This window comes from Akebia trifoliata, chromosome 4 (genome assembly GCF_017979445.1).
Source record: "Akebia trifoliata isolate Shusen 1 chromosome 4, ASM1797944v1, whole genome shotgun sequence".
Classification (NCBI taxonomy): Eukaryota; Viridiplantae; Streptophyta; class Magnoliopsida; order Ranunculales; family Lardizabalaceae; genus Akebia; species Akebia trifoliata.
The window spans coordinates 18780001-18802234 of NC_141378.1; the positions used below are offsets into that span (position 1 = coordinate 18780001).

At 34.5% G+C, this 22234-nt stretch overlaps 1 protein-coding gene across 3 annotated transcripts; it reads left to right on the forward strand.

Annotated features, from left to right (window-relative positions):
* Positions 1-1589: 1589 nt before the first annotated feature.
* RECQ4A (DNA helicase (RECQl4A)) lies at positions 1590-20027 on the forward strand. Of its 3 annotated transcripts, none has more exons than XM_086440195.1 (26): positions 1590-1804; positions 3219-3315; positions 3406-3579; positions 5893-5950; positions 6232-6699; positions 6813-6986; positions 7069-7199; positions 7690-8056; positions 8137-8268; positions 10452-10538; positions 10630-10757; positions 11997-12117; positions 12233-12384; positions 12446-12581; positions 14944-15067; positions 15140-15210; positions 15408-15476; positions 15989-16117; positions 16207-16365; positions 16477-16557; positions 16647-16808; positions 16946-17001; positions 18560-18692; positions 19055-19149; positions 19247-19324; positions 19392-20027. In XM_086440195.1, the coding sequence occupies exons 2-26, from the start codon at positions 3293-3295 to the stop codon at positions 19825-19827; spliced, it is 3744 nt and encodes a 1247-aa protein (XP_086296321.1). In that variant the 5' UTR covers positions 1590-1804; positions 3219-3292; the 3' UTR covers positions 19828-20027. The 3 variants fall into 3 exon arrangements, with proteins under 3 accessions (XP_086296321.1, XP_086296324.1, XP_086296323.1); XM_086440198.1 differs by lacking the exon at positions 1590-1804 and adding an exon at positions 1818-1836; XM_086440197.1 differs by lacking the exon at positions 1590-1804 and adding an exon at positions 1873-1891.
* The last annotated feature ends 2207 nt before the right edge of the window (positions 20028-22234 follow it).

Sequence of the window (22234 nt, forward strand, 5' to 3'; positions counted from 1 at the left end):
AGATCATCCTCACTAAAAATCAGCTCATTCCAAAACTTCTAACCCCATCAAAATTGATTTACAAAAAATGAACGGTCCACGATTTTTCAACGTGTAAACATGGGGCTAAACATTTCGGAATGGGCTGATTTTTGGGGAGGATGATCTTCTAATCATAGAGATCATCCTCACCAAAAATCAGCTCATTCCAAAACTTCTAACCCATGTAGGACAAAAAACGTTCGTTAAAGTGTGTGGTAAAACTTAGGGTGCTGAACATTTCCCTATATATATATATATATATAGGGAAATGTTCAGCAACAAACATTTTGGCAAAACATTTTTCAAAACATGGGTTAGAGATTTTGGAATGAGCTGATTTTTGGTGAGGATGATCTCTACGGTGAGGAGATCATCATCACCAAAAATCAGCCCATTCCAAAACTTCTAACCCCATCAAAACTGGTTTACAAAAAATGGACGGTTCACGATTTTTCAACTTGTAAATTGGGGCTAGAAGTTTTGGAATGGGCTGATTTTTGGTGAGGATGATCTCCTCACCGTAGAGAACATCCTCACCAAAAATCAGCCCATTCCAAGACCTTTAACCCATGTTTTGAAAAATGTTTTGTCAAAATGTTTGCCAAAATGTTTGTTGCTGAACGCCCCCCATATATATATATTCTGGTGACCAAGTAGTAGTACACATATCCCCTATTTAAGTAAACATATAGAAATATAAATATTTTAGTACAACAATGTTTACCTTCAAGATTTAATTTACTTCATCAATATGTACTAAAATAGTTATATTTATGTAGTTTTACTTAAACAGAAGATGTGTATACCGTTGTATAAAAAACTAGGGATGTTTATTTTTGGTTTATTTCAATTCTATTGTTTTGGTAAAATAACTTATTTTCTAAAATGATAATTTATAATTTTTGGAATTAAAATGAATAGTACACCATTTTGGTAATTTTCAAATTTTGATGTATGTTTCGATAAATTACCTTTTGTTATTTGAGTGAATTTCATTTTTTTCATGGGTATAATTAAGTGAAAAAAAATATAGTCTTTGGTGAATTTTTGGATGCGGGTGGAAATTTATTTTCAATGAAAAAAAAATCAATCAAACACATATAAAATGGATTTTCCACTTATTTTCAGTCAATCAAATTATAAATCTTTACTTGGACACCATAATTTGGATCTCACAAATGTCCCCACCTTTATATTTTAACTTAATGTAATAAGGGTCACTTGGTTAAATTTTAAAAGCCTTTTAATTAATATTTTAAATTACAAATAAATCCTTTTACGATGAGTAGGAATTTGCTGTTAAGAAATTTCTGTGTTAAGCAGACAAGTTAGTGGCATGGAGTCAAGCGGAATCGTATATTGAAAAAACACTTAAAATTAATGGCTTAGAAATTTTCTCTCCATCAACCAATCACGCTTGCTTGTTGAATACACGTGAGTGACATCATGCTATTGATTCATCACCTTAGCACAGAAATTTCTTAAGAGCAAATTCGTACTCCTCTAAGTTTGCATGCCAGCTTCTAGTGATGATGAGTTAGATTAAGATTATCTACGTACGTGGCAGAAAGAAATATGTAGTCCCACTGAAGTTAACCAACTCCTGGATTACTGGATCCACATTCTGCAATATCGTTTACCGCCATTAAAATTTCAAGGCGCGCCCATTTCCCACTTCACACTTTTCTATGTAAATGTCAAAGGCCTCTCCTCTTGTCCCGCGCAAATTTGAACTCTCTCTCTCTCTCTCGCTCGCTCGATAGATCGAAAGAATCGGAAAAAGGTTAGTTTTCTGCATCTCAATCTGGATTTTTGGTTCGATTTTTCTAACCCTATGAACATGCAAATTTGATATCTGAAGCATTTCTAGGTTTCAATCTGCCCTCAATTATAATAACGTAGATTTATTCCCATTTTTTTTTTCTTTCAATTTTAGGGTCTACTTGATTATAGTTTTGTTATTTAATCTTTAATTCGTTTGCTGCCATTGAAAAATCTTAAAAGTTGGAAGCATCTCAACATCTCATCTCACATCATCCAAGCACGCTTGTTCTGCTCTCTGTAAATCGGGTCTCCATTAGTGCCAATTAGTCTTAAAATTGTAACCCTTTGAAGTTTGAACAAGACTCCTAAAAGAGCAAAACTGTGAAGTTGTTTGTTAAAAGATACAAGAGGAATCTGTCCGTCCAAGCACAATATCCATTTCATAGTAAATTTGTTTGGGAGCTTTCCAAGCACTAGAAAATCTTTGCAGTTGGAAATATTTAGAACTGCATACATTTAAAATTTGACTATGTTTGCAATGCAAGAAACTAGGGGCACAATTTCATCAACCTTGCAAAACCAAATAAAAGACATAAGTTACATGCTTTTTGGTTAGAAAGTAAGTTACTTCTTTCTGCAGACAATTAAACAAATACCCTTTCACATCTCAATCAATACCATGGTTTAAAATATCGGAATGTATCGATATCGGTCAAGACCGATGCGAAACATTGAATGTATCGGGTTTGTTTCGAAATGTGTCAGTTTGTATTGAATGTATCGGCCGATACCGTATCGGTTTTTTGATTAACCGAAACATTCAATCTATGTGATATTTTAAACCATGATCAATACCAATGTGAACCTTATGAGAGAAACTCATGGGACACGTGGATTTCACCAAGATAACCCATTTTGTTCTTATTTATCATAGTTAGAAAATATCTTTTATGTGACTAATGGAATAATATATAGGTTAAATTGGCCATGGGAATGTTGGGTGGAACAATAGTAACCATTAGACCACTGTAGGATGAGGGACTAAAAAGGTAAAAATCTATTTGTGTGGAGGGCACAATATAACTCTACTAAAATTGATAGAAAACAATTTAGATATTTCTCGTCTTGTAGACATATTAACCTTATCAATGTAAAGTTCCATATAGGACAAAAGCTATTTCCTACTTCTGTAATTGGAGAAAATCTCCTTAGACTAATTCCTCGCATTTTGTATTGTGGAACTTTGATGCATAATGCAGACCATATCATTTGTATTTTCTTAGCTATTGTTTGTAAATCATACGGTCATACTTTTTGGTCTAACAATATCATTGTCATGCTTGTCTTATTCATTTTCTTTTATTTTGGTTTTTTCCCTTATTTGTTGTAAGTTCCCTTCTGACTTGATATCATGTGGGATATTTTTCTTGTAGGTTTCTATCTATATTTAAATATGGGTTTTAGTTAACTGGAGTCTATTATTTGAAGCATGCAATTATGTTAACTGATGACTAAGGGAAAGTTTCCAAGGCAAGAGTAACAATTACATTCTATTAAAGTATTTATGTTATTATTATTATCATTCAATGACTAATTCATTGTTTTTCGGTGGCTATACAGTGGAAGCAATTCAAACAAAGACTCTAAATTTGATGAAGTTTCTCCAAAATTCAATTGGTCTCAGCATGCCCATGCACATGATAGTTTCTCATGCCAATATAAGTTTTTGAGCTCAAATTTTCTTTTCTCCTTACAGGCGCAGAAGCCTCTCGTTGAAAGAACATTAGGTTCAAGGTATGCATTGAGATGTATTCGCACGAATATCAATTGCTGCCATCACTCCTTTTTTATTCTTTTAATATTTAGTTGCATAGAATATTATTCATCTCTCTCCCTCTCTCTCTCTCTCCACCCCAAATGATAAAATACCAATATAAGATAACATACAATTATTGGGGAAGAAAGTTCTCTTTTGGACATCTTTCAGTTCTCTTTATTTCTGTTAAAGCAGTATGCAGTTCCATCCCCATCCCAAGCACACGAGAGGAAATAGGGTGGATCAATATTATTGGCTAATCTTCACAGGCCCCCTCTTTAAGGCTTTGGTTGCTTATTTCTTGTAGCATGATCAATGCAATAATTTCAAGGTCATTTGTTCATTGGAAAGCTGTCTGCAATCCTAGCACTAGCAGGGTGTGTTGGGAACCAAGAACCTTAAAGGTGGGATTTTATCCTTGTTCAGAAAATGATTGTGGAGGTTTGGAGAGGAGCATTCGAGTCTTTGGAGGATATTCAAAATGACTAAATGCAGGAGTGGGAGACTCGATAATACTCTTTCTCTGCTTTCTTATTGGTGCATGTATGGAAAGACAAACATGTTATTGGTGTTTCAAAAGGCATAAGATCCATTGTGGAGTTAGGGTTTGAATAATTTATTGGGGAAACTTGGGTGTGGCAAGTCTCCTTTCAAAAATGAATTCCCAACAATGTTTTCTCTTTCCTAAAAAAAGATCGCCTTTTCCGGATTTTATGATTTGGGAAGGAAATGACTTATTTGGACTTTCGATTTTAGAGTCATGTGAATGTTTGGGGTATTGACACTGTTTCTAGCCTTATCACTATTATTTATGAGTCTTTTAGAAATATCTTGAATGCAAGTAGAGTTTGTAGATTGTAATCGGGTCGACTTCTATATAAGATCTCTCTACCCCATTCTGGGCAATTCCTTTTGCTCTGATATTTCTGCATCCTTTGTTTTAGGATCCAAGGTTCCATTAAAAGGTTGTTCTTTTTGGTTGGATCACTAAGTTTGACAAAATTCTAATGGTGGATCACTCGGGTCAACCTCTTTGTTGATTTTTTTTTTCTGTGTGAATCATTAATTGCTATGCACTCTTGCAAATTTTCTTTGGGATCTCTCTCTCTCTCTCTCTGCAGTTTGTTGGATTATACCTAAAACCTTGTTTGAAGTTTGCCCATTCTGTTGCATGTACGCCTTTACTTCAAGAAGAAGATTGCTTTGGAGCATAGTCCCATTTGCGGGCTGCTGTGGAATTTGGAAAGAAATAAATCAGAGGTTGATTGATGATGATGATGTGAAATTCTATTAGAGGAACAAGCTGTAAAGAGGCAAGGCAGTTGAAGTTAGCAAAAAATTATTTATCATATATTGCAAACTTGTTAAAGGATGGACTGAGCTTAACATGATAACCAAGTTTAGATTCCGCAATTCGGCTAATTCAGATTGATCCGGGAAAGTTTTTGGAAAAAATAAATCACGGACTATACAAATGATGTTTTTGAGTTTCTTCGCAAAAACCTATCATTTACAACCTCTTTTGAAAACCTATCTTGTTCTTTAGATTTGAAGGTTGAAGAAGATAAATATTGAGGTTGAAGGGTGAAGGTTTTAGCCTAGAGATTGATGATGAGTTTTTTTAGGGAACAACCAAGGTTCTTATTTTGGAAATGAAAAATAAAAGAATGCTTTTATAAGATTTTGGAAGAAGAGTGGAGATTGAATATGATTATATCATTGTCTCGCCGATTCACCTATTTTATCGTCTGGTCCCTTATTCAGTGTATTTTTCCGAATTTTGGAAAATGGAGAATTTTTTACAGTGTAACTAAAGGATGTATATATATTAGACTCTTTGTATCATGGGAATTCTCTTCCCTAACTCTTTTCTTTTGTTACTTTTGCTCCATTTTATTTTTGTATAATCTCATTTTTTTCTCTTCCACCATCATCAGCCTTATAGAAGGAATATATACAGGTTGAATATTATAAAATAGCAAGATGAAAGTCTAAGAAAATGTGGATGTGTCATATGACCACATTTTCAACAACAAAAAGCATGGCTCAGGACATAATTGAATGGAGCAACATGAGTTGTTTAGTTGACTCAAAATCTTTGGGATATGGTTTTGATGATGATGATGGTGATTGATAGAAACTACTCTAGACTTTAACCTTCTCTCATGGGTAAACTAGGAGATGCATTTTAATTGCATGAATTGGTATGCAAATTTAATTTATATTTATAAAGTTTCCTTGTATCTATCCAATTAGTCATTCTCATATGGTTCCTTCATATTTCTTAATAGCTCGATGGCTTCTACAATTGTAAATGGTATAATGCTGAAGAGTCCACAAACTGTAAAGGTGAGCTTTCCTTTGGTGATTGTGTGGTAGATCATATCATTGTCCTTTCTATAACTTCTTTCTCTTTTGAGTATATGTTCTGTTTAATTAAAAGATATTTTGAATCAAAACCAGATTGATCTTGCTGAAAAATTGAAAATAAAATTGACCCAGATTTTTGTTGTTGTTGTGATTTTTTTTTCTCCAAAACCATTTTATGTACATTTGTTGGTGATGCTTGTTGATTAAGAATATGTTGATTTTGAAATTCCCTTGTTCAATCAATTGGAAACATTTGGCAGGCTTGGGAAACTCTCTCTGGCTTCAAGGCAACATCCCGGAATTATTTAAAACCTGGAATAACTGCTCCTGTAGTCCAGAATATCAGTGCAGACCATTTTTCGTCCAAGAAGTTAGCTTCTCAAGATATCGGAACAAAACCTACTTTATGGAGCTCATCTGACACAACTCGAAAATATTCTGGAAGTTCAAGGGACGAAAATTTTGAAAGGCATCAAAACTTCAATGATTCCAATCCCAGGATTGGTGAATCTCTAATCCACAAAAGCAATTCTCCTCCAGAAATCAGAATGAGTGCTGCAGAACCTGTCAGACCTGGTAACGTGGGGTGGCAAAGTGCGAGAAAAGCACCAGTCTTCAACAGTTCTCCAGCACCCATTGAAGATGGATTGTCTAGTAATCATATTATGCAAACTAACCAAAACTGTAAAGATTTTGCTGATGATATAGATGATGATGATATACTTACGGTAATATGTACTTCTAATTGATTTAAAATCATGTATTTTGGTCTCTCTAGTAGTAAAAGTGATGATCTCTAAGCATATAATTATTTTTTTACAATTTATCTTTTGGTTTCCAGAATATTGATGTGGACCAAATAGTTCTAGAACACATTCAATCAACGTGCACGCCTCAATCGACAATGTCTAAGTCTCACCCTTTCACCCCAGTTGTAAATAAGGATCATGTTGTAAGGCTTGACGAAACATGTTTGCCTCCAGAATTGTCCACTAAGTGCAGTCATGGCTTTAAGGTATATCTTTGTGTTCAGTTCCAACTTCTACACATTTCAATTTTCTATCAGCTTGACATTCCTTATTCCTGAAATTTATCAGGTCGCACTTTGTCCCGAAGCTGCAACTCATTTGCAGGAGATAAAGGACATGTTAATTGCCATATCAAATGAGCTTCTTGACAATGTCTCTGACCTTAGTCCAATGCATGTAGAGAAGCTTCGTCAGGATAGGTTTGTCCACTTTTGATGTATATATTACCGTACCATGTATTTTCTATGCAAGACACTTTCCTTGCTAACATTGTAGGATTTTAAGCCTTACTAAGGGTCTTTTTGCTGAAATGGATAACCACATTAGCAATCCAACACCACAGCCCTCTAAATTTCATAAAAAAACTGAGATCCATATTTTTTTTTTGGACTTGATCCAAGGTTTTGAAAATGGACTAACTCCCAAATTTAATATTAAACTTCAACGGTGAAAAATAACTTTTTTTTGGTTTTTTTTCAAAGTTCCTAGAATTTTGTCCTCTACAACTCTGAAGCATCGGATCATGTTTTTGGATGCCACAAGGTGAGCCCAAGGACCCTTAGTAAGGGTGAAATCCTTACTAACTTAGTAAGGCTAATCAGACTCATTTTCAATGGCACTCTTCTGATTACTTTTAGTAACATGGCTGTCATATTTTCTGTTCTTATGTATGTGCTTATTCATAGCCAGGTTGCAGCTGAATAAGCAAGTTCAACAGCTTGAGAAATATCTTCATTCTTCTTCTGTTGATGATGAAAGACAGAAATCACATTTTGCGGCATCCACAACCACTTCGAGGGGTTATCAATTTGAAACTCCTTCAGCAGGGCTTGATCCTCTTAGATTTGCTCAGGTCCATATTCATAACGAGCCAGAAAGCTGTGACAAGTGGGTTCCATCATCAGTATCGTTCTTGTCTACAGATAGGTTTGGTGTTCCCACAGGTCCTGTTGAAAGGGAACCATTTATTCCAAAGGCCGTTGATGTTAATTACATCGAAGGATCAAATGATAAAAGATGGAGTAGTGTTGACTTCCCATGGAACAAGAAGCTAGAGGTGCTTATCTAAAATAATGTCTAGATTCCTATGCACACTATAGCTTCTTTTTAATGGGTAGCACTTGTTTCCTGTTTCAGGCCAATAACAAGAAAGTGTTTGGAAATCATTCATTTCGTCCCAATCAAAGAGAGGTAATAAATGCAACAATGAGTGGGTTTGATGTTTTCGTTTTGATGCCAACTGGAGGTGGAAAGAGCCTGACATACCAGGTACAAACGTGACCCTTATTATTATTTTTTTCTTATTCATTTTCTTTGATAAGTCTATATTGGATAAACTACCCATTTACAATGTGATCCAACTAGAAACAAACCCCTACAGTCCCAAGAAAGATTGGATGACTAATAAAAAAAAGTCCTTGGATGATGGTTACTGCGAACCTTTTCTATTCCTTTCCTCATGAAGTTCCCATGTGATTGCGAGGGTAAGTAATCTCAAGATTGGCCGCCCTTTGGAGGAAAAAGTGTTGTTGCACCCAAGATTTAAAATCTAATTTCGATGCAATGTTTTGTTCAAAGAGAAAACTGAAACAGTCTCGATCAAAATATTCCGTGAAATTCCAAAGCATTCTGAGACTATTTGAAGTATTTTCAAAAGATTCAATGTTTTGTTTTGGTCTTGGCCATAATCAGAATGTTCTGTCTAAACATTTTGAAATAACACGTAACTTTGAACCATGGGTGTATTAACCACTAAAGAACTCTGGAGTGGGCCCAAGAAAAATTCAAAAAATCTCATAAATATAGCTAAAAAGCAAAAGTAACTCTATCTAGATCCCAATAAAGTAATGGATGACTTACCAATTCTCCTTTGGCTTAGCACATTGAACGAAAATCATGGTTGAATTTTCTCTAGTTGTTGTAGGCTAACCTAAAACATGTTAACTGCAAAAATGATTCAAATTACTATTTTACCTTTACCTTTATTCTCTAGTTGTTCAGATCACATTTGCAATATTCTATTTAAGAAAGGGAGAGGATCATCCTCTCCCATTTCAGTTTGGTTCGATCTAGAATGGGGGAGTGAGAATATGGAAGTAGCCTGACAACTGCTCCCCCCCCCCCCCCCCCCCCCCCCCCCCCCCCCCCACCACCACCACCACCACCACACCACCACCAGAAAAAAAATAAAAAACCAAGGAGAATAGATAATTGTTGTGTAGCAAGGATTTGTTTAATTAACCAACTCCATATTTCTAGGAAAACCATTTAACTGATTTTTAAGGCCAAACACCAAATTTTGTCCATTATAGGGGCCCAAAAAGGGTTATGAACCCAAAAAGTGCGACAACCCACAATGTTTGTTTTAGATCACTTGACAATATTTTTCTATATTCATTTTGAATAAAATGCTAAAAGCTTTTTTCTCTTCTCTTTTTTTTTTGTTGTTGCCATTTCAATGTAATGTTTCACAATGTTTTAATGCACGCCAATGTTTCAGAATGTATTGATATATTTTGGTTTTTTTGAAATAATGAACCCCATAGCTAAATTGCATTTTTTAACCTTGGGTCTAGGTCTAGTCATATTTTGGACATCTGGGAAAAGATCTTGAAGTCCTTGTCACCTTAGGCCTGGTCAACAATTTTAGAAACTGTAGTTTATAATTTCTAAGATTCATTTAATCACTTACAAGTTTTAATCTGGCTTTATGAGTGAGAACATTTCTAGTTTGTATCACTTTGAGAGTTCGGTGTTCAATTCTTCCTTTTAATCACTTGAAAAATATTTTTCCATATTTATTTATGAATAAACGTTAGTTTTTTATTTTTTATTTTAATTAGAATATAATGCTTCTGAATGTTTTGATGCATGCCAATGTTTTGAATGTGTCGATATGTTTTGGTTTTTCAAAATACTGAAGCTAAACTGCATCTTAAACCTTGGGTCTAAGTATAGCCATATAGAGACCTTTGGAAAAGGATCTTGAAGTTCATGCCTCCTCAGGAATGGTCAAGGATTTTTTGGCTATTTCTGAAGATTTTCTTGAAGTCCAATTTTACCATGTATGCCAAGGATACTTCCTTCAAATGACGAATACTTCATCAAAGTCTTATCCTGAAAATCTAGGGGCGGCTTAACAAATCGCATTGCTTCTTTGAATTCTATCTGATAAATGAAACGAAGGATCGTAATTCATTTGACATGTACAAGTTTTTCACCTGCTGCCAACGTAACTCATCCTTCCTTTATAGGTACTGACACGTATATTACTAATTTGATTTGGTCAATAAACCATTTGGGATGAATTCTTCATAGTCGAGGAATTTTATGTTTAAGAATTGGTTTGTGTTTTTTCATGTGTATGTAATTCCTTTGGTGTTTTTGGAGTATTTTGTTATCTCTTTTACATTTTTGCCCTTCTCTGAAAAATCAATTGTGTGATTTTGCAGCTTCCTGCACTTGTATGTCCAGGAATAACCCTAGTGATTTCACCTCTTGTCTCACTCATTCAAGATCAAATTATGCATTTGTTGCAGGTAATATATGCTATTTTAGTTCCTCTAGTTAATTAATACCTTTGTTTTCCCGTGGTCATCTTATTCAAAGCCTTTGAATTGTACTATGTAGGCAAACATTCCTGCTACATACTTGAGTGCAAATATGGAGTGGAATGAACAACAAGAGATCTTTAGAGAACTGAGTTCAGGTTGCTGTAAATACAAGCTGTTATATGTTACACCTGAGAAAGTTGCCAAGTAAGTTTTGTTTACTTGAATAAAAAATTTCCACACGAATGCCTTTATTATATTAAAACAGGTACCATAACCCCTTACAGTAAGGCCGATTTCAGAAAAAAAATTCTTAGGACAAATTGCATTCAATAATCAAACCATATTTAGCATGGTGGATATGTTTGACTTGAGGAGAATTAATTTAGCATTCTTGAAATGAAAAGAGGGCTTGGAAACTTCTTGTTAGTTTTTTCACTTGCTGTCCACACATGGTATTGGGTTCGTTTTCTCCTCTACTGAAACATATCTTGTGTTTTCTACTTGCGAGGGTTATTATCTTATACTTTCCATGAGGGAGGTTTAAAATTCTCTCAAGTTATTTGTCTTCATCACGTATGATTAGACATGGGTATATACATTATAGAGAACTCATAGTTAATCTTCTTCATTTTGTAAGTCCACTTGCGCTCTTATCTAGGGTAGTTTCCAACCTTGTTGAATGAATTCAATTTAGAAATCTTTCTTCCATCTTCTTGTACTTGGTTTCTGATTTCTTCAAAGTGCATTTTTTTGCTTTGCTATTTGTTTGAACATTGGGAATTCTCTACAGAGTGATTTGTCCCCAAACTACATATCATCATGATCATCAAAGCCTTATCCAAAGATTTAGGGCCACCACCTATCAAAACAAAATTAGTCCACACGTTGTAAATCCTCCCAAAGCATTATTCTCTTTCAACACCTTATCTTGTGAACACTTTTCTTTTTTCAATTCTTCTTAAACTTTTTGAATGCCTACCAAAACCCCCATGTTGGAACTACCCATAACATTGCTATCATGTCTGTGGGGCCTAGTTCCACAAGAACTGTCATTTACCTAATAATGAAGGCGGTAGGTTTCATTTCATGCAGCTTCGGTTACAGACGGATTGAAGCAGTAGGCTCTTCTTTACCTATTAGAATATGGATTCAAGATGAAGGGACTAGAATCCAACTCCAAAAATCTTGAATTTAGCCGCTCGGTTTGTTTAATGTATATTTTTAAGTATGTGAGCTATAAGATTATTAATATATTCTCTTGGTGAAACTTCTTGTTCCACCGTACAAACATGTACCCGGAAAATAAAATATTGTATTGTACATGAAAATTAGTTTTTCATTTAGTTTAAATTAGTTTTTCATTTAGTTTCATAATTTATTTGGTGCCAAGCATTAGAGATTTGCATTCTTCATTTTGACAAAACATATTTATTTGGAGAGCAGAAGTGATGTTCTTTTGAGACACTTGGAAAGTTTGCATGCTCGTGAATCACTTTCTAGGATTGTTATTGACGAAGCTCATTGTGTAAGCCAATGGGGACACGATTTTAGACCGGATTACCAGGTTTTGGATTTCTAAATCTTTTCGTTTACATACTTTAAAGAACAAAAAAAATTTGTCTGATTGGATAAAAGAATTGCTTTATTGGATGGTCAACATTATTCTATTTTCTTGTCAGGGTCTTGGTATTCTGAAGCAAAAATTCCCAAATACTCCAGTGTTGGCTTTAACTGCCACTGCTACAGCAAGTGTGAAAGAAGATGTTGTACAAGCTCTTGGTCTTGTGAATTGTATTATTTTTCGACAAAGTTTCAATCGCCCAAATTTGTGGTACGTGTTGAATTAGATGCTATCTTTAACTTTGGACGGACCATAACTATAAACATTGTAGGTATTCTATAATCCCCAAGACAAAGAAGTGTTTGGAAGACATCGACAAATTCATAAAAGAAAATCATTTTGATGAATGTGGCATTATTTATTGTCTTTCAAGAATGGACTGTGAGAAAGTTGCCGAAAAGTTACAGGTTTGTTTATTTCTTATGAGCCTTTTTTTGTTATTTGAGAGATTAGTAATTTCTGAATGGTCTAGAATCTATATTATTTAAGAGATGTGATGAATATTTTGTTAGAAATTCCCTGTTTTGTTTATGTAAAATATTGAAACATGATAAAGATTGCAAATTTGCAACCACATGGTTTTGTTTACCTATTTCCCTTAATACACTTCAATTCAAAATGTATTGTTTTAGTATACATATCTATAGAAATTCTAGTCCCTCCCAGGCTATAAAAGCTTCTTAAATGCCTTCAAATCCCTTTTTTTGGTCTTAGGCAAGATATGGTACGTGTCTTTTTGAATCAAAATGAAGCAACTCTTTCTAAATTGGCTGAAACTCATTGCAGCTTGCTTGGGAAAGAACTGTTTCCATTGGGAGGGAAGAAGAGTTGCTCCCCTCCCCATTGAAGAGAAGAAGATGAATATCTTCATGTAAATTCCAGGCTTATCTGGATGTGGATACAAGAAATTAATTAGCAACAGAAATCCATCATTAGGTGGCTTGAAGAAGGGAATGAGAACACCAAGCCACCAACTTCTTCTATAGGATAGTTAGAAGGTGCAACTATATTTCCTGCACCAAATTGGGAGGGGAGTTGGTGGAAGAGAGGATAAGATTAAAGACATCAGAGTGGATTATTATTCCAAAACTTTGTTGGAAACTAGTTCTATAGAACCTCTCTGAATGGGTTGCGTTTTATTATCGTATTTAGCACTCAGAAAATGCAACTATGGAAAACGAGTTCTATAAGATAGTTTGAAGGCACAATGATATCTTTGTTGTTTCTTGCTTTCTCTAGAAGATGTTGGCATGTTATCAAAGATTATTTGATTGGATTGGTATAGGAGTTTCATGAGGAGGGTTATTATTATTATTATTTTTTATTTTGACGAAGGTTTGGATGTCACTTTATCAATTGGTTCCTGAGATGGATATGGTAGAGGAGCTTAGAGATTGTCATTTGATAAGCTTGGACTCTTTTTAAGATTTTGGAAAAGGTTTTGGCTTCTCAATCACAATTTTACGTGGGGTATTTCTCTATTCCATGGTGTTTTCCTGAAAGGTTTAAAAGATTTAAGTGGTGTTATAACAAATTAATGTGTTCACCTTAGAAGTCGGGAGGGGGATTCATGAATTCCACACAAGGTCTAAATAGAGAATTCATACGATCATGCCAATTGTTTATTTTATTTCATTTTCTCCCAACCTTCTTTCCCCAGTTCGAAGCTATCTTCTCTCTTTCGCAACTCAGTCGAACACTATCTGTTTCTGAGGTACCTAGAACCGGAATCATCATGTTTTTCTGGCTCTGGTTCTTGTTGGTTATGGTTTTAATTCTAAAATAAGTGGAATTGAAACAGCCAAAAATCGTGGGTATTGGTCGGTTCTGGTTCTCAAGAACATGATTGAGAGAAGGAAAAAAAAAAAACTTTTGAGTGAATTTTTTTACATGCATTTTACATGAATCGTGGGTACCGGTCGGTTCTGGTTCTCAAGAACATTTTACATGAATTTTTTTTTTACATGTAATTTTTTTTTTTTTTTTACATCATAAAATATGAGAACATGACAAAATACCTTCTACAAATCATCGCAAAGCTTTTCCCTTTCAAGAACACAGCACATTATTTAAATAAATAATTACAAATTGTTCTAGTAAATATATGAGTGTTGATACCAACACCTGAAACCAGCTCGCAAGTCGCAAAAGACAGTGGTTGAGCAAAGTTTAGAACTCTCAAATGTGCCCTCAACCCATCTGAAGGCGTGATGTTCTGCATGAGCTTTGAGCCATTTCATGGGGAGTTAGTGATCTGGAAATGAGTATTTTCAAATAGAGTTTTTTTGATAAATGGTGGCCATTTCAAGAGGAGTTAATGATCTGGGACATTATGGACCGTTTTTACCATGTTTTGTTGGGTTTCTTTTTACCATATTATTCTTTATTGTACATTGGTTTAACTTAGTCAATTTTGCAGCGAGATGTATGTCCTTTCACAATAATGTCTCTTGTAAATACCCAATCATGTATACTCCAAATTGACGTCACAATTAAGAGAGCTACTATATTCCATGAAATCTCATCTGGCGTCTACTTTTTGTCTCTTTTTTGCTCCTTTTTTGGTTAGTCCTTAGATCTCTCTCTCTCATAGAACCAAGAAATAAAAATAAATGTCAATTGTCAAATCTCAAGTTCAAGTTTAAGAATGCAACTTCTGTTGGTTTAGTTTTATCTTGTAATTTTAGTAAGACTGCTGATTTGTACTAATTCCCTTTCAATTGCATATTTACAGAGGACCTAACAGTGAGATGATATTCCATTGTTCAGGAATGTGGGCACAAAGCATCCTTTTACCATGGCAGCATGGATCCTCAACAGAGAGCATTTGTTCAGAAGCAGTGGAGCAAAGATGAGATCAACATAATATGTGCTACAGTAGCTTTTGGAATGGGTATCATTGATTACCATAATATTTTTTATTTTTATGGTTAACATATACCATTTTCTAATGCAATGATTTCAGGTATCAATAAACCCGATGTCCGGTTCGTCATCCACCATTCTCTTCCAAAATCTATTGAAGGTTACCATCAGGTAATTTTTGAAAATCATATATTTTTTCTTTTTGAGAATATTTGTGATAAATTGTCATTGGTGATGATATGTTTTCTTTTTAAAATCAGAAAGATACCTAAAACATCAAAAGTTGATAGAGGGTTTGTGTTGATGATTATACTCATGATTTTTTACTTAACAATTTGTGTAAGCTTATTGAACCTTCAACTTTGTAGGAATGCGGCCGCGCTGGCAGAGATGGTCAGCGCTCATCTTGTGTGTTGTATTACAATTACAGTGATTATGTAAGTCATGCATGAGTATAATCAATTTTTCCTCATACATTTATTGAGTTCATTTAGACATTTGTTATAATTTGAGAGAGCTGCTATTGGCACCCCAACTTTTACTTGTTACACCCCAATTTCTTAAATTATTTATCACACCCCAATTAAAGATTAAAACATACCATTCAAACATTACAAAGGTTCGGCTCAAATTATTATCTGACCATTACAAAACATTACAACATCCGTTCAAACAATTCCACTAGTTTACAATTTTGATTAGGCTCATAAAATCTTAAACCCAAAAAATAAAAATCTAGCAAAAACATTTGAGAGAGAGCTTCTATTGGCACCCCAACCTTTACTTAATGCTCAACCGTTTACTTATTTTCTTAGTTTTAATTGGGGTTTAATAAGTAAAAGTTGGGGTGCCAATATCAGCTCTCTAATTTAAATGTTGGATGGCTCTTTTATTATTATTGTTTGTTCATATGGCTGTTCTTTTCATTTTCATTTTCTGGTTTGTACAGATTCGTATCAAGCATATGATTAGCCAAGGAGTCATTGAGCAAAGTCCGTTTGTACCTGGATCGAGACGTACTTCAGTTTCAAATTCAGATAGGATACTAGAAACAAATATTGAGAATCTCCTGCGCATGGTACATCCTTGAAGGCTCTGATCTTATTGTTTTTACCTCCACAGTTTGGATGAAATATTTACTTAAGTGATCAATTTGGTTATTAACAGGTCAGCTATTGTGAAAATGATGTTGATTGCCGACGTCTTCTACAACTTGTTCATTTTGGAGAAAAATTTAATCCTGCAAATTGTAGAAAAACTTGTGACAATTGTTCCAAGAGTTTAAGTTTTATTGAAAGAGACGTCACTGATACAGCAAAGCAATTGGTTGGGAACAAATTCTATCTTGTTTTATTGCTTTGTATTTCATTAATTGTTTTTCATAAAGTATATTGAGCCCTTGCACTTACAGGGTTATTTTTGTTTCATTGTGCTTAGCTTGAATTAGTGAAGTTGACTGGGCAGCAACATTCATCATCTCATATCCTGGAAGTCTACAGGGGTTCCTTAAGCCAAAATGTATGTCCATAGAACAAGAAATTGTACATTGTGTTTCTTTTCCCCTATCTTCATCAGTTTCGTGTTATCTTGGTGATTGTGAAATGTAGGTTAAGAAGTATAGGCACGAAAAGTTGAGCCTTCATGGAGCTGGGAAACATCTAGCCAAGGGTGAAGCTTCCCGAGTATTGCGGCATCTTGTTACTGAGGATTTGCTTGTTGAGGAAGTTAAAAAAAGTGATTTTTATGGATCTGTATCATCAGTGTTGAAGGTATGCATCATTATTGTTCTGAATTTTGCACTCGAATTTTTTCAGCTCTTGGAATTGTGGAAAGCAAAGCAAAGAACTTACTTTTTTCTAGACCCTTTCCTACCATAATTATTTATTGTCCTAATTTTGTTCATTAGGTGAATGAATCTAAGGCTCACAATCTTCGCTTCGGTAGTCGAAACATTGTTATGAGGTGCAATATTTTACTCGTTTCTATTTCATTTTTTATTACTTGGTCTTGTTTCTTGCTCAAACCTGTGAATTAAGTATCTTGCTTTTTAGTCTATACTTTTTTTTTTTTTTATAGTCTATAAACCTGTCATCCTGTATCTGAACTATCATGCAAGGGCGAAGAAAATGTTCAAATTTATGCTGATGTTTGTAGATAAATTTGTCATACTCTTAGGCCTAGAAGCCTGGTTATTTCACATAGGTCTCATTCAGGCTCCTGATCGGTTATCTGTACTCCAGACTCTAGGGCATATGCACAGTTCTATTTGACAGATTCACATTTTTATCTCTACACATTCACACTTCAATTTCAACACATTTATGGTTCTATGGAATGATCTTATGTTCCCATTTTTTCAAATTCCAGCTTTCAACTAAGTTTATCTTTCTACCTTGAACATCCATGAGTTGCATTTAAGCCTCTAAATGAAAATTTTACTTAGTGTTCATTTGGTATATGATGGCCAACTGTAATGTAACTCAAAATCTGTAAGGACTTGGACACGTGTGTTGACAACCATTTATCCCAACAAACCCATCTGATGGGGTAAATGGTTGTCAACATGGATCAGAGCTCCAGGTTCGTATAGGTCATGGGTTCGACCATCCTCGAAGGAATTTTCCACCCTCATGAGTGAGAGGGAGTGTTTATTGTTGTGTTATCCGCATCCACTCCTGGGTGTCGTGTGCTCACGTATCGTGCCCCAATTCGACCTGTGACCCTCTTATATTCATAGTTGCGCCTTCCCCAAAAGATCGGTCTTTTGAGGTAAATGGTTGTCAACATGGTATCAGAGCACTAGGTCGTATAAGTCGCAGGTTCGATTCTTTCCACCCTTATGGGTAAGGAGTAGTGTTGGGTGTATATTTTCCTCCACTCTTGGGTGTGTAATTCCCCTGTTAAGCCTCATGACCCTCTTATATTCATAGTTCTCCCCCTCTCCAACAGATCGGTCTGTTGGGGTAAATGGTTGTCAATAATGTGCTCATGGAGTTCAAAGGAACAATCTAGAATCAAAATACAAAATTTAGTATTAATTTTCATATTTTTTTTCTTGAATATAAAAATATTAATTTACACATGAACACGTCTGTAATAAGTTCCTCATAATTTTTGTGAATTGGTATTTGGAATGTGGAGACCTATGTTCATGAGTATAATTGAATTGATTACAGATAATATTTTCTTACGAACTATTGTATTGATGCCATTAATGAAATCTGCAACCTCAATGAAATCCTTTTTGCCTCTATTGCTATGTTCTCAAAATAGTGTAATTCTGTCATTTTTTTTTTTTGGTTAGATTTGTAGATCAGTAACACTGTTCTGGCAGGAATTGAACCCAGGTCTATGGTATCATATATTTGAAGTATAGTACATCATATATGTAGGTTTGAAAAAGAAACATCTTTCATTGGGCTATATTTCTCGAGGAGTTCAGTTGTGTAACATTTATTGACTTAGGAAGAAAAGAAATGTTTATATACTTTGTTGATGCTGACTTCTTATATACCGTAAGGTTCCCTGCATCTGCGAAGGCAGCTAAGCTGAGCAAGTCCGAAGCAACACCAGCAAAAGGCCTTCTTTCTTCTGGAAAGTTTAGCTCTCCACAAAATGACATGCCAGCCCAACCTCAATATGAAGCAGACTTGGTAATAAATTTAGTTCCTATTGATTTCTTTCTACATTGTTGTTTTGTCTGCTTGATGTTAATTAATCTCACCAATTCTTTAAAACTAGAAGATGGCATGTGCAAACGCACATATATCAGGACTTATTTGTAATTTAAAATATAGATTAATGGGCTTTTGAAAATTAAATTAAAATTTAAAAACTAAGCAACGTGATTATACGGTGTGATGCAATTTTCTTGATTTTGTATGAAAATGACCCTGATTATATTAAATTTAATTTTAAAAGTGTGGATGACCATTCAAATTTTGGTGTTGAACCACTTCTACTCTGCCTTCTCTCATTATAATTCTTTAAAATGATTGCCTGTGTTTGGTTGCAGAATCTCTCAGCCAAACTCTATGCTGCTTTACGAATGCTTCGAACTGTTCTTGTTAAAGAAGCTGGTGAAGGGGTCATGGCATACCACATATTTGGGTACGTGTTAACTTTTTCTTAGTTTCTTCTAGTGTTATTTTTCGATCCCCAGATCAATTTTAAGTCCTGACAAGTTGCTTTCTTTTCTCCTCTTTAGAAATGCCACACTGCAGCAGATCAGCAAGAAAATTCCAAGAACAGTGGAAGAACTTCTCGACATTAATGGCATCGGCAAGTAAGATTTAATTTGGTTTTGAATTATTATCACCACAAACTTCATGTTAACCACCCATTTTATTCAGGGCAAAGATAAGCAAATACGGAGATCGGTTATTGGAAACCATTGAGTCTACCATTAAAGAGTACAATAAAACCGAGAGGAATAGTGGTGGCAGTAACGATAATATTGAGGCAACTAAGAGGAGGAGAAACTCAAGTAGGATCTTGGATTCGGATTATAAAGAGGATGATGACTTCACCAATAGTACTGTCGTCTCGAAGAAAAGGGCAACAATGGATGGGCCGAACAAAATTACGGATATTAATGATTCTAAGTTGCTGAATTATGAGGAACAATGCATAGATATTGACCTAGATTGGAATGACTCTGAAAATGAAATGGAAGTCAGAGGGAACTCTGGAGGTAGAGTGCTTCCTTCATGGTCAAAAACAGGAAACAAGGATCTCGGTCAAGGTCGTACTTTGTTCCAAGAGTACAAATTCAAGGGGGAGATATGATGTTATATTGTACTCGTATTTTCTCATCAAAGGCTTCCATTATGTAACTCAAGACATTGCAGTTTTGGGAAATGAGTTCATTTCAATGTGCAATGCAGTACCATTTACTCCGTGCACAAGGTCATTATTCGGTGTCTGCGGGAATCAGGTGTGTTCGTAACATTTATTGTTTTATAATGGAAAATAATTTCTGGTTGTCAGATAGCAGTGTTTTAAGATCTGTGGACTAGATTTGTGGATTCAATCAGTTGTTTTGCCTAAAAAAGGAAAAGAAAATTCTGTTTTTTGATCTCTCCATTTAATTTAAATACATGGGTGGGTTTGGAAACACTGATAATTCTGCAATGAAACATCATTTTTTCGAAACCCACTCGAAAATGAAAACTTTTACATTTTGAATGATGGTTGTAAAATTTTTGACGTGTAATATTAGACTGGGTTTCATCACTTGCTTGCATTTTGAAATAGTAACCTCAAATGTCATCTTGGTTATTGATACTTTGCTTAGGTTTGGGTCTATAAACAGTAACAATTTTCCTATGAAGACTTTCTTTGCTATGGCTCTAGTGGGTTCCCTTGACTTAGCCACTGCTCAAATCGTTGAACCATTAGGTTGGTGTTGAGTTTGAATACCACTTAAGCATTACGACGTGTTTGGAAATGGGAGTTGGAGTTACAATTCTCACCTTAGAATTCTAGTTGGTTGTTTGGTTCACTAATTCCAAGAAGTTGCAACTCCAAGTTTGTCTTCAACTCTCATTTTTAAAGGAGTTACAAGTCCCACTTATGTGGGTGGGATTTACAATTCAGGTAAAAATCTTTCATCCCAAAAATTATGCCGACTCATGTGAGTCATCTAGTATATAAAAAATTTAGGACAGTGCTTTTTAAAGTTAAAAAATGAGGTCCTAACCCTACCCATCTAAATATCAGGCCGGGTTGGACTTACTAAATAAAACATTAGTCTAAGGTACTGTTTGTTAAACTGAAAATAATAAGTGCTGAATAGCATTAAGCGTTGAAACTTATAAGCGTTGAATTTAAGTGCTGAAAAAGTTGTTTGTTTAGATGTCGAATCATGCTTGTTACACATTGCTGAAACTGGTAAATTGTCTTTGTTACCCTTACAATCATATTATACGTTGTTTGCATGTTTCAAATGCTTATTTATTATCAAAAAAAATAAAATATATTATTTTTTATAAAATTAAAATATAATTTATTTTTAAATAATAAATAATACTCAAATCTTCAACCTATAAATAATAATTTCTATTTATAAAAGTCTACAAATTTCAAATTAAAAATAATAATGTCATACAAGTCACTAAAATTTGAAATCAACTTTAAAAGAACTTAATTTTGGATGAATAATTTTTTATGAAAATGAAGGATGTGTAATTATAAAAGCATCACCCTATGAATTAATAAAGGCAACCCACACTATAACCATTTTTTTTTATATAGGTTAAAATTTTTGGAATGAGCAAATTTATAGTGAGGAAGGTCTATATGGTTTAGAGATCATCCTCACCAAAAATCAGTCCATTTTGAAATTTCTAACTCTTCAAAAATAGTTTTCAAAAGAAAAAAAGGGACGATTTACGGTTCTTGAACTTGTTTTGATATGGTTAAAAGTTTCAAGATATGTTGATTTTTTGTGAGGATGATCTCCTCATTGTAGAAATCATCCTCACCAAAAATCAACTCATTCCAAAACTTTTAACTCATATAAGACAAAATAATTTAGCCATGATGTGGGTTTATTAATTTGTGGGGTGTTTATATGCTTATCCATGGGATATAAGAGGTAATATCCTTTTAAGAATAAGGGCATACTTGTCCATGCTCAAAAAAATAAGGGGCATACTTGTCCATGTTGAAAAAAGCGAAGTGCTTACCGCTTCAGCACTTTTTTTCAGCATCAAAATAGTGCTGAATTTTTCACACTTATTTTTAGCAATAAGTGCTGAAAATATAGAGTAAACAAACGCGCTATTTTAACAAAAATGCTGAATTTAATTTTTTTCAGCAATAAGCGCTGAAAAATAGCGCAAACAAACACCACCTAAGGCCCCGATCCACTTCCACCAACATTCGGGCCATTTGCGGTCTGGGCCGCCAAGTCAAACCCATTTTCAAAGACACTAGGAAGGTAAGTGGATTATTATTAATTTATAATAAGATTATTATATATTGTATTTAATATAGTATAATGGGCTTGGTCACCAACTAGACCTACATTCAAAATCCAAAACTTGGCCCTATTATTAAATGGGTTTTAGCTTGACCCGACAACTAAATGGACTTAATAATTTAACCCAAACCTGATCTATCGTGGGCTGGATAGGGCCAAAAGTTGGCCCCTTGATAGTTTTAATATAAATCATTTAACTCACTTTACATT